The sequence below is a fragment of the Lepidochelys kempii genome, chromosome 6 (assembly GCF_965140285.1).
Source record: "Lepidochelys kempii isolate rLepKem1 chromosome 6, rLepKem1.hap1, whole genome shotgun sequence".
NCBI classification, from domain to species: domain Eukaryota; kingdom Metazoa; phylum Chordata; order Testudines; family Cheloniidae; genus Lepidochelys; species Lepidochelys kempii.
The window spans coordinates 857244-870447 of record NC_136385.1 but is presented as its reverse complement, the minus strand read 5'-3'; the positions used below and the strand labels follow the sequence as shown (position 1 = coordinate 870447).

Sequence of the window (13204 nt, the reverse complement as noted above, 5' to 3'; positions counted from 1 at the left end):
CTTAGCCTTATCAGTTCTTATTGCCAGGAGACTCCTTTGCTCTTAAGCAAAGTGAGCTGTCATGGGATAAGATAAGATTATCTCATGGATCAGTAACTGGTTAAAAGATAGGAAACAAAGGGTAGCAATAAATGGTCAGTTTTCAAAATGGGGAGAGGCAAATAGTGGTGTCCCCAGGGGTCTGTACTGGGCCCAGTCCTATTCAAGGTATTCATAAATGATCTGGGAAAAGGGGCAAACAGTGAAGTGGCAAAATTTGCAGAGGATACAAAACGACTCAACATAGTTACGTCCAAAGTAGACTGTGAAGAGCTACAAAAGGATCTCACAAAACTGGGTGACTGGGCAACAAACTGGCAGATAAAATTCAGTGTTGATCAATGCAAAGTATGTACGTTGGAAAACATAATCCCAACTCTACACATAAAATGATGGGGTCTAAATGAGTTACCACCACTCAATGGAGTCATTGTGGATAGTTCTCTGAAAGCATCCACTTAACGTGCAGCAGCAGTCAAAAAAGCAAACAGAATGTCAGGAATCATTAGGGGAGGGATAGATAATATGAAAATCCCCAAATTTTGCCCCAGATCCCTAAATGGCCCCCTCAAGGATTGAATTCACAACCTTGGGTTTAGCAGGCCAATGCTCAAACCACTGAGCTCTCCCCCCATTGTTTGCTCTGGGAGATAAAGCGAGTCCCTTGCTCCAGTCTCAGCCCCTGCCATTGAAATTTAGGGTGAGACTTAGCACCTGTCGAAACAGCTGCTTCACTCCAGAAACAGCCACATCTCATGTCTGGCTTATGTTCCTATAAGTCAGGCCCACCCCATTACAGCCTCCATCTCAGGGCTCATGGGGGACAGCTTCAGTCAAGATTGTTGGTCCCTCCACAGCAATGCCCCCCCGCCCCCGCCCCCAGGTGAGACTGGGAAAGAGTCTCATCGATGAAGTGAGCTGTAGCTCACGAAAGCTTATTCTCAAATAACTTGGTTAGTCTCTAAGGTGCCGCAAGTCCTCCTCTTCTTTGTATATATAAAAATATCTTAATAACCAAAACTATGTAATAAGAAATAAATATATTATGCAGCAGTAAAATGCTAGATCACAAATGCTTAGGAACAATATTAATAAGTAATAAAAACAGTGCTTGATCAAATAATGAGAGAAATTTAATAATAAAACTATTAATGACCCGTGCATTATGACAATACACTAGCAATGTGATAATTAATATTAACAGCGTATTAAAATCAAACGGGGGTGTAAGAGTGGCATTCACCAGTTATCGCCCACAGAGACAAGCCGTGAAACACCATGAAGAGGAGCGTGGGGCCGCAGCAGCCCAGTCATGAATGGATTATAAATTAGTTTTTCACACACACCAGCACAGACGTGAGTGGGACTAGCTGGCTGAAGAATTAATCTGCATGGCCTGTGTCCATAGGTAGTGATACGCGCATCACGGGGCCTAACGCATCTTCCCGGGAGCTGGAGGTTTTCCCAGGAAATCCTCCAGCCAAAAACCCCAACCCCGCACCCTGCCAGACTGCCAGCGGAAGTTCTTGTTACGGATTATCTTATTGGAACTCATCCTCGGCGATTGTGCCGAACGCAACGAACGGAGAAAGGGGAACTGAGCTCAGAATCCGTCTCTCACCCCACGGCAGTCAGGGGGTGACTCCGGATTGAACCCGGGGGAGCTGAGATCAGAATTCAGCCCTGACCCCGTCTACACTGGGGCCGGATTCTGATCTCAGCTCCCCGGGAGTAAATCCTGAATTCTCTCAGGTGACTCCAGCCGTCACACATTTGCCAGCAGGCAAATAAAAAGACCGTTTTTTAAAAAGTCTCCTGGTTCGTAACCGAAATCTCAGGATTGTCAACCGAATCTCCGGCCTTTTCGGGGCCCGGGCCAGTGATTATTCAGCACTTAGGAATCACAGGCTGGGGCGGTTCCTGGTTCCGTGTGTGCCCTGGGCAGTTCCTAGGTTATTTGCCAGCAGAGGGGGATTGTGTTTGTTTTTTGTTATCTATTAACCCAACTTCTTCACCTCCTTTTTTTGAGAAACTGCTCCCAGCTGCCAGCTGTTACTCAGCTTGTTTGGGTTGGCCTGGCCCCCCTCAGTGCCCTCACTTCCTTTGGGGTACGGAGAACACAGGGGAAAGGTGGCTTTGTTTCCGGCTGACCCCTGCAGGGGGCGCCCTCCCACAGTGAGACAGGCATGTCCTGCCTCGGTTTACCATTCAGACCCTGCATTGCCCCTCTCCTCCACCCCGGCTCAGACCCACGCTCACCTCACCTGCCTGGGAAAGGGAAATTGTCCCACTCCAAGTCTTTCTACTCCCTGCTGGGTTTCCCAGCTCCGGCCAGTTTCCTCCAGCAGCTCCCATAAAATCTCTCTCCGCTCTCACGCAGCTTCCTCCAGCACCCGTCTGCTCCCCTTTGCTTAGCTGCCGGCTGGGTCTTTTCCAAAGGCCCCCATCGGGCAGCTAACCTGTCCCAGGTGAACCTGACCTTAAAGGGGCCAGTGGCCGGGCGACAGGTTCGAAGCCACTTGCCATGAGGAAATCCACGTTGCTTTGGGTTTGCCAAGGATCGAGGAAGGACTGGTTTTGTTTGGGTTTCAGAGAGCCCAAGGGGAAACACCGTGTTGTCGGGGTCGCAGACACAACAAAGCGACGGTTGTGATGTCTGGGTCTTAGGCCCCGCACAGGGGCGTCTGATTTCTCCACCTCGCAGCCACAACACGGCAACGTCTGGTCCGCCTGAGTCGCAGACAACACAAAGGGCAACTCTGGCTCTGTCTGGGTGCAAAGGCCGATTGTGCCAAACGTGAAGAATGGAAAAGGGGGAGCGAAGATCAGAATCCGTCTCTCACCCAACGGCAGTCAGGGTCAGGGGTGACTCCGGATTGACCCCAGGGGACCTAAGATCAGAATTCAGCCCTGAACCCATCTGCACTGGGGCCGGATTTCGATCTCAGATTCCCCGGAGTAAACCCTGTATGCTCACAGGTGACTCCTGCCCTCACACAACACCGAAGGCAAATAAAAAACATTTTTTAAAATCTCCTGCTTAGTAAAGAAAATCTCAGGCTTTTCAGCCAACTCTCAGGGCTTTTCGGAGCCCGGCCTAGTGATTTCTCAACATTTAAGGATCCCAGGCTGGGGCAGGTTCATGGTTCCTTGTGTATCATGGGCAGTTCCCAGGTGATCTGCCAGCAGATACATAGACTGTATTTGTCTTTGGCTGTCTCTTAATCCAACTTTCTCACCTCCTTTTCCTATGTAACCACTCCCAGCTGCCAGACTCCCATCTCCGACCCACAGGCAGGTTAAGGACATTGAGGGGGGTCTCCAGATGGCTTCTGTGGGTGGCAAAAATCCCACAAGGAAAATCTCCTTGTGTTTGGGCTGCCAAGAGCGCTGAGGAAATCTATTTTCTTTGCGTCACAGAGTTAACTCTGATCCACTAGCCCCCACTCCCCTCTCAGAGCTGGGAGAGAACCCAGGAGTCCTGGCTGCCAGCCCCCCGCCCCGGCTCTAACCCACCAGACCCCACTCCTCTCCCAGAGCTGGGGAGAGAACCCAGGACTCCTGGCTCTTAGCCCCGCCTAGATGCCCGGACTTACGAAGTTTAAATACTATTTTCTAACTGGAGTTAGGCACTTAGGAGCTGCGGGCCTAGCAGCCGGCGCCGGGCCTAAGGGAAAGTGAACCGTGGGTTTAAACTGAGCCTGGCGAGGTGCACCAGCAATGGGGCCTGACCGCGTGACCCCCCCCCACCCCCAGCGTCATTTCGGTGACGTTTGCAGCGACGCTTGGAGTGCCAGCATTCACCTGCTTTGGGGGTAGGGTTGCGGTGATGGCAATCTGGATAATCGGGCCCCGGGGCAGTAAAGTCTGGGTCTGAGGCACTGAGTCCAGGCGTTGGGAAGAAATACGGCAAAGCAGGATAAGAAATCGACCGGGAGAAAAAGGCGCAACCATGAATCTTGTCCCAACTGAGCAAGAAACCAGGGTCCAGGCCTAGCTGCCCATCCAGCCTTCGCGAAGGGCCGGTGAGAGCATCCAGCCGGACCTCAGACCTGTGTTGTTGTTAGGACGCAGGATACAGCTGGGCACGTCTACACTGGTGTTTGTATTTTGGGTGTAAGCGGCACCCAGGGGTGTTTGGGCCACCCCACGAGGGCATGTGTGGAATCAGGTGTGAAACGCGACTGGGAAACTGAGGCAGCTGACCCAAAGGAAGGGTCTTGCCTGTCTGCTGGGTGGACGAGAAGGCAAATGCCTAGGTCAGAAGTGAGGCTGTGATGTCCCCGATCCTTGGTCATGAAAAAGCGGATTTGACCTACTTACCCACAATCCTTTGCTACAATTCCCAGAACCTCCCCCTCTAATTCCCCCTAAGGACCCTTGCAAATATTCCTCTTCTTAGTCTGATAACAATGGTTTATCCAGGGACCCCTCGCTCGGCGCTGGGCCGCGGCCCCTCGAAGCCACCAACGTTCCCATGGATGCCCCAGCATCTCTCCCATTCCTTGGTAGGAGTTACACCAGACCCTTCCAGTTTTACGCCCTCCCTTAGGTCGGGGGTGGTCGATAGCACTCGCAGGCCACATGTGGGAAGGTTTATGTGGCCAGTGCCCTTTGGCCACCCCAAAACCCCCGGGGGGTCAAACTGGGATCGGGTCTTCTCCCAGGGCTCCAGTCTGGAGGGCTGCAATTCGGGCTCTCTTGGTTAAGAGCCCCCATCTTGACCTGGGCCACATACTGTTCACTTACAGAACCAGCATGGAGACATCCCTTTCTCCACAACCTTGTCTCCCAACAAGCTGGCCAAACACAGCCACTTGGTTAGAGGACTGTTTAACTTTCTTAACAGCTTTCACTCCATCTGAGACCTTCTCAAAGCTATCCATGCTGGATCCTTCAACAGGAAAGTCAGTGGATCCATTCACAACCGAAAATTTCTGACTGCTCGGAACTGAAACTCTCTTGATTAAATCATTTTCACACCCTTCAGTGGCAGTCAACTGCTTGCAAAGACTCCATGAGGATTCCTTTCCCGAGGGCTTTTCTATGCAACAATTCACCCCTCACAGAAATTCTGCTCTTACCCTCCTTATCTAGGGCTTGCTCTAGGGGAACACTTTCCTGAGCAACAACAGACTCTTTCTGGGTCTCCCTTACATCCAGAATCACCTCTGGCCCATCCGGCGGATTCCTACACCATCCCCTTTCAGGCAAACTGACAGACTTCCTGGAGAAAAGGTCAGAAGCATTCTCCTTCCCTTTGCCACACACAAGTTCAGGAAACTTTTCCTTCTTCCTACAGGTTTCCACACCCTCCGTAGGTAACACAATCACATCACCTTCACGCTCTCCTTGTGCCCTGGCTAGGATCTTACCCTGATTAGTCAGAGTTGCTCCACCCTTTCCCAGCCACACACGAGCAACGGGCAAAATACAAGCACCCGAATTGTCTGGTCTCTGGGATTTTACATAGACACTAACTGGATGCAACCTAATTACAGGGCTGTTCTCCCGAGCAGACACAAACTTAGGACCCTTCCCTTCCTGGGCTTTAGCTGAATCCAGAACCAGCTCTGAGACAACTGCAGGACCCTCAACCAGCACAGGCTGAAAGGCCCCTTCTGTCTGCTCCACAGACGAAGAAGAGCTGGACACACTTTCTCCTTTCCCAGACACACAGCTTGGGATCTCATTCCCCTGGTCCCAGCACACAAGGCTGGTCACAGACAACTGCTTGGAGACCGGGGTAGCTCCCTCCATAGGCAAGTCAATACCCCTGACAAACACAGGCACGTTTCCTTCACTGTCCCAATTCTCCACCCAGCTAACAGGTAAGGTCCAGGGACTCTCATCTTCCACTCTCCTCGCCTTCCCACCCTGCTGACTAGACACAGCCATCAGATCACAAGGCTGCCTAGGCTCATCCAGACTTTCCTTACCAAGCACCTTGCCACTCCCCACAGATCCCCTGCCCTGCCTGTGTCTCCCCCACTCAGCTGGGGCTCAGCTCCCACTGTGCTCAGCACTGCCCTTGCTGTCCCAGTGGGGTAGGCAGCGAGCTCCCTGCTTTCCTCACTGCATCAGAGCCAGCCTGAGCCCCCTCTCCGGTGTGCAAGGGGGCAGGGAGCATCTCTCTGTCCCATCCAGCCCCAGGGGTCTGGTTACAGGCAGGCAGGTAGCCTGAGCCTAGCAGCTCCTCCCCACTGCCAACCAGGTCATCTGCATTTTCACTGACCATTTCCCTCTCCGCCGATTGGTTCCCTGGATTCAAATTCAAACTCTCAGCCGTTACAGGAGCAGGGCCTGGATCCTGTCCCAAAGAGACACAGTCACACCACAACAGGGTCTGGCAGCTGGTGTCCTGGGGCACCCCAACGACAAGCCAGCCCCACCCCTCCTGGGTCTGCACAGGGATCTGGGCCATAGGCAGGGCGAGGGGCTTCGTCCCTGGGACCCTCACCCAGCTCACCCAGCCCCTCAGCATCTGAAGCTGCACCTCCCGGGGCCTGACAACAGTTCTCTCTGTCCCAGGATCTCGCCACCCCAGGAATGTCTCCCCATTGACCATCACCTTCCGCTCCCGGTGGTCAAGGGGCCTGACCCCAGGAAACTCCATACAGACATATAGGTTGGGGTCAGGAGTGGGAGCCTGTCCACCTCCCCACCCATCGGGCTGACGGAGTCTATGGCCTTGGGACCCAGCAAGGGAGCTAGACACCGGGGCTTTTCCGCAGGGTCCCCCTGGTTCAAATCGCCAGCCTGCTCAAAGGCAGTGAGGTGGCATCCACCCCCCCACCCTTAACCAGGGGCAGCGATTTAGTCTCGAGGCTCCCTGCGGAACTGGCCCCCCGGGGTCTATCCCCACTCACCCCGGGGAGGTCCCCTAGGCCTCTCCGCTCCCCCACCGCCAGTTCATGCTGCTGCTGCTTCTGCAGCTCTTTCTTGGGCTCTCGCTGTCTCTCACAGTCCTCTTGCTCTCTCGGACTCAGCTCCAATCCCGTCCATCTCCGATCCCCCGATGGGGAACCCGATCGTGAAGACCCCCGTCTGGTCGGGGACAGGAGTCTTGGGGATGCCTGGCTCCCACTCCCGCTGCTCCCAGATCCTGCGATAGCCCCATTGGGGGTCAGGAATCTGTCCCTTAGAGCGGTCATCCTCCTCCAGCTGCACGATGAACTGTGCTTTGGTGAACTTTCCAACGCTCAACCCTCTCTTTTTGCACAGGGTTACAATGTCCTTCTTAAGGAGACGGTGACAGACCATCACTCCGCTCCTCCCAAGTTGTTGTGGACTCACAGGCCCGTGTGTTCTCAGCTCCCCACGGTTTCCAGGGAGAACCCCTAGTGTGCCAGCCCTTCTCGAGGTCACCACCTCTTTGCCAGGGTCGAGCTGCAGACTCCTCCGCCCCTTGGACTGGTCGCTGCAATCCCCAGGGGAACCCTGTTACTGCAAAAGTCCTTCTCTCTCCCCGCGCCAAGCTGCAGGCTCCTCCGCCCCTGAGACTGCTCACTGCAATCCCCAGGGGAACCCTGTTACTGCAAAAGTCCTTCTCGCTGGTCACACACTCCCAGGGGTTAACCGCCCCCCGAAACCGCTTCTCTCTGAGCCTTCAGCACACCTGGTCCTCGGCAATCCCCCTTCGTGTTACTGCTCCCCAGTCACTTACTGCAGGAAGCGCCGTCCACGGGGTGCAGGGCATCCCACTGCTGCCACCAGTTGTCACGGAGTCCCTGGGCGATGCTCTGGAACTGCTCCCTATGAAGCCAGGCAGGACTCTGGGGAAGTCTCCTCTCTGTGAGCAGCCTGTCTGCAGGACACACAGCTCACCCGGCTCCCACCTTCCTGGGTCTGACCTCGGAGCATTCAGCCTCCTCTGCCCCTCCGTGCGCTTCCCCCAGCGAGTCCGCTCAGGCGGGGCTCCTGGGGAAGCCAGAGGGTCCTGCACCCCAACTTCGCATTCAGACGGGACTCTCAGCCAGCCAGTAAAACAGAAGGTTTATTAGACGACAGGAACATGGTCTAAAACAGAGCTTGCAGGTGCAGAGAACAAGACCCCTCAGCTGGGTCCATTTTGGGGGCAGTGAGCCAGACAACCACATCTGCACTTCACTCCATGTCCCAGCCAGCCCCAAACTGAAACTCCCTCCAGCCCCCCCTCCTCTGGGCTTTGTTCCTTTCCTGGGCCAGAAGGTCACCTGATTCCTTTGTTCTCCAACCCTTTAGCTCTCACCTGGCAGGGGGGAAGGGCCCAGGCCATCAGTTGCCAGGAAACAGGGTGTCGGCCATTCTCTGTGTCCAGACTCCTGCACACACCGGCCCTCTAGGGCTCTGCAATGATCATACACCCTTACCCCACCCCCTAGATACTTAAGAACTGCCTAGGGGAAACTGAGGCACCCCCACACTATTCAGAGGAAACATTAAGAACAGTCCCACTTCGTCACACCCTCCGGGTGCCAACATGATGTGGGACCCAGGTGTCCTGCACCCCAATCTCCCTCCCCAGAGGGCCAAGGTGAGGTGGGACCCAGGCATCCTGCACCCCTAATCTCCCTCCCCCAACACGCACACACTTTTGGGGCAGGGTTAGCTTTTTTTGGCTGGAAACCGCGTTACACACCCCGAGGCTCCATACGGCGACACAGCCAGGCTGAGCAGGACGCAGTGCCGAGCCTCATACACTTTGGACAGACAATATCAAGGTTTATTTGGATCTATTTCCTTGTTCACCGCTGCCTGGTGGCCACACGGAGGGCCAGACACTGATTCCCTGGTTCAAAGCATTAGCGCTTTACAGCCATTAAACCCCAAATGGTCATGGTCCCGTGTCAAAATCTACAAAGGCGACTCCCTTAAAGCCAACTCAGAGGCGTTTGGGTCTCTGCACCCAGCCGCCCATTTCAAAGACCGATGGCGACGTTTTTTGCCTGGGTTTGTGTGAGTGCAGAGACACTGGGGGACCAGCGACCACATGTGAACGATTGGGACAGGGTGGGGGGACAGGGTCCTATATAAGCCAAAGCCCCGAACTCTGGGGGGAGCGGATATAATTGGGACATCTGGTCACCCTAGATATTTTTATATATAAGCAAATATGAATGTATTTCCCCACTAGGGGGCGCCAGCTCTGATCTGGCCCCAGGGCGCGGTGAGACTGGCTGGCTGTGGGGGGTGGGGGAATGGGGAGCGGCCTTTCCCCTCTAGGGGACGCCGGCTCCCATCCAGCTGCAGGGAGCAGGCAAGGGCTCAGTAGGGGGCACCGTGGGGCAGGGACCTGGGGCCGGATCAGCTGGATCCCCCAACCTCCCCCCTTGCCGGGGGTCCCAGGCCCCCCAAATATTAACCCCCCTTCCACCGACATTTGTGTCCCAGCAGAGTCGGTGTCAATAAATCAGCAGCAATTTGGAACCAGCACAAATCCTCTCTTCCTTGTGTCTTTGGGACACTCGCCCCCCCAGCCACCCCAGCACCCATAATGGGGGAAAAGCCTTCTGACATGGGGGATACACCCCACACCATCTCCTCTCCCACCATATGGGATACAACAACCCCCCACCTCCACACAAACCCACACTTCTGTGTGAGATGCACCAGGGTGAAGGACCCCGCTCCCCTGCCAGAGCTGGGGAGAGAATCCAGGACTCCTGGGTCCCCCACCACCATCATCCAGCTGCTCCAAGCACAGAATAACCCCAGCTCCTTAAATCAGCTTCTTTGTGCGTCCGTGTCTCTGCTAGGGACTGGGGCCCATGAGAGGTGGAGAAAGGGCTTAATATTGCTGCTAAATCCGGAGTCACCCCTGACTGCAATGGGGTCAGGGCCGGGCTCTGATCTCAGCTCCCTCAGGGTCAATCCGGAGTCACTCCTGACAGCAGTGGGGTCAGGGCCGGGTTCTGATCTCAGCTCCCCCAGGGTCAATCCGGAGTCACTCCTGACAGCAGTGGGGTCAGGGCCGGGTTCTGATCTCAGCTCCCCCAGGGTCAATCCGGAGTCACACCCTGTTACTCCAGCCTTGCCAGAACCCTGAAGGTCAATAAAAGACCCCGGCATTTCACAGGCTCACGGCGTGGTCGGTCTGAAGGGGCCTCGGGAATCTCCCCGAAGACGTGTTGCTTCAGCCCTCCCGGGGTTTGCCCCAACGCTCATGGACTTCCACTGGGAGGTCAGAAGTTTTTCTGCCCCATTTCAGGATTTTTAACCCCCCCCCAAAATCCCCGGGTTTCTCAGCACCCAGCCTGGCAACTGTTCTCCTCCTGGGCCTTGTCCCCCAGCAGCTCCTGGGCAGCGCCCCCACGCTTTGCCCGCAAGCAATAGAGATCGTGTTTGTCCGGAGCTGTGTCTTGAGCCAACTTTCCTCCTTGTTGCTCAGCACTCGGCAAGGCGGGGCAGGGCCCGAGGCCGACCCAGCCTTCAACCTCCCTCCTCCCGGCGAAGGACAGCGGGGTCTGGCGCGTTAGCCCAGGGGTGGGACCCGGGGTCGAGGCGGGTTCGTTTGGGCTGCCTAGGGAGACGTCTCCCTTTGTCTGGGGAGCCCCCGGGCGTGGGTTTTGGCTGGGTTGCAGAGACAGGCCAGGGAAGTTGCCCGGTTTGGGCGAAGGGAAAATCCCCGGCGTGTGTGTCGGGAATGGGGCCCTGCCGCAGGACCAGGCTCCGGGCAGCCGAACGAGGGTGGGAGCCGGCTGCCTGCCGGATGGGCGGGAAGAGTCGCCCACCCGGCTCCCAGAGCCAGCAGCCGTTGGGCGGCTCCGAGCAGTTCCCCGGGGCGGCTCCTGGCTCGTTCGCACCCCTCGCCCGGGTCTAACGGGTCTTCGTGTGATACTAACCCCGTCCCCATCCCAGACGAACCAGTGTTCAACCAGATCCGGGCTTCGGTACCCAGAGTTCCCACCTGCTCAGCCCCACGGCAAGGCCCCGCGCAGCAGCCTTGGGCCGGGATCCAGCCGGGGGAGGTGGTGGGATCACCTGGGTCCCTCTCTGTGGCCCCCTCTCATCAGATCAGGTGACCCCTCCTTCTTTTGTCCCCCAGCTAGGCCCGGTGCCCAGCTCGGCAGTTTGGGGTCGTGAGAAAAGACCCATGCCTGACAGAATAAAAGACGGCTGAGAATCCAAGACATCGGAGAGCAGCGTTTCATGCTTTAGGGTTTTAATTAGCACCTCGCTAGCACAAACAGGCTGCAATTAATCAGCAACTAACTATGGAAAAACATTGTATCGCAGTGCCCTAAGGGGAGGGGACAAGGAGGTAAACACACCGTGATAGCGGTTACCTGTGGAACTTCCTGCCACTTGATTTTGCTGCTTGTTAATTTCATGAGATCATATAACCCTCTCTCCCCTCGCTGCCCCCCAAACCCACCGACCCTCCCCCCAATCCCTCACCCCCCTCGCTGCCCCCCAAACCCACCGACCCTCCCCCCAATCCCTCACCCCCCTCACTGCTAATTCATCAACTGCTACTTCTAGTAAGGAATTGGCTTCATGATCTCTGGACTGCAAGCTAAGAAGGGTAAATGGAGAAAATCTGCCCTTAGCCTGGGGAACTCCCTGCCACTGGGATCCCGCTGGGGCATTCTCTCTCACTCCTGCTTCCTCGGTTCGGCCCAGTGCATGGCGATGCCCGTGAGGGACCCCCCGCTGTAGTGCCCGGTGAGGAAGGCCAGGTACTCGGTGCAGGACAGAGGGACGGCGTTGAAGGAGTTGCCATACGGCTGGCCGAAGAAGAAGACGCGCCCCTTGTTGGCGGAGACGATGAGCTGGTAGACGGAGGTGCGCTGTTTGCCCGAGACCTGCGTGATCCGCTCACCGGGGAGCAGGGTCACCGCGAGCTGCGCCTGGGTCTTGGCCCCGCACATGTCGCCCCACCGCTCCCCGAACTTGAGCTGGATGCTGGGGCGCAGGGGAGAGGGGTGAGAGCAGCCCCCAAGGTCTGGGTAGAGCCCCCCAAACCCGCCGACCCTCCCCCCAATCCCTCTCTCCCCTCGCTGCCCCCCAAACCCGCCGACCCTCCCCCCAATCCCTCTCTCCCCTCGCTGCCCCCCAAACCCGCCGACCCTCCCCCCAATCCCTCTCTCCCCTCGCTGCCCCCCCAAACCACTGACCCTCCCCCATCCCTCTCTCCCCTCGCTGCCCCCCAAACCCTCCGACCCTCCCCCCAAGCCCTCTCTCCCCTCGCTGCCCCCCAAACCCACCGACCCTCCCCCATCCCTCTCTCCCCTCGCTGCCCCCCAAACCCGCCGACCCTCCCCCCAATCCCTCTCTCCCCTCGCTGCCCCCCCAAACCACTGACCCTCCCCCATCCCTCTCTCCCCTCGCTGCCCCCCAAACCCACCGACCCTCCCCCAATCCCTCTCTCCCCTCACTGCCCCCCAAACCCTCCGACCCTCCCCCATCCTCTCTCCCCTCGCTGCCCCCCAAACCACCAACCCTCCCCCATCCCTCTCTCCCCTCGCTGCCCCCCAAACCCTCCGACCCTCCCCCAATCCCTCACCCCCCTCGCTGCCCCCCAAACCCTCCGACCTTCCCCCCAATCCCTCTCTCCCCTCGCTGCCCCCCAAACCCACCGACCCTCCCCCAATCCCTCTCTCCCCTCGCTGCCCCCAAACCCGCCGACCCTCCCCCCAATCCTCTCTCCCCTCGCTGCCCCCCAAACCCACCGACCTCCCCCAAGCCCTCTCTCCCCTCGCTGCCCCCCAAAACCACTGACCCTCCCCCCCAATCCCTCTCTCCCCTCGCTGCCCCCAAAACCACCGACCCTCCCCCATCCCTCTCTCCCTCGCTGCCCCCCAAACCCACCGACCCTCCCCCATCCCTCTCTCCCCTCACTGCCCCCCAAACCCACCGACCCTCCCCCCAATCCCTCTCTCCCCTCGCTGCCCCCCCAAACCACTGACCCTCCCCCATCCCTCTCTCCCCTCGCTGCCCCCCAAACCCACCGACCCTCCCCCCAATCCCTCTCTCCCCTCGCTGCCCCCCAAACCCACCAACCCTCCCCCCAATCCCTCTCTCCCCTCGCTGCCCCCCAAACCCACCAACCCTCCCCCCAATCCCTCACCCCCCTCGCTGCCCCCAAAACCCGCCGACCCTCCCCCAATCCCTCACCCCCCTCGCTGCCCCCCAAACCCGCCGACCCTCCCCCCAAGCCCTCTCTCCCCTCGCTGCCCCCCCA

The 13204-nt window shown here is 57.4% G+C and overlaps 1 protein-coding gene across 1 annotated transcript in view; it reads right to left on the bottom strand.

Moving 5' to 3' along the window:
* Window positions 1-11615: 11615 nt before the first annotated feature.
* ZG16 (zymogen granule protein 16) overlaps window positions 11616-13204 on the bottom strand; it is a 34646-nt gene continuing 33057 nt past the window's right edge. Inside the window, exon 3 of the mRNA XM_073350509.1 lies at window positions 11616-11925. Coding sequence (XP_073206610.1) covers window positions 11616-11925 — 310 coding nt within the window. The remainder of the gene's footprint in view (window positions 11926-13204) is intronic.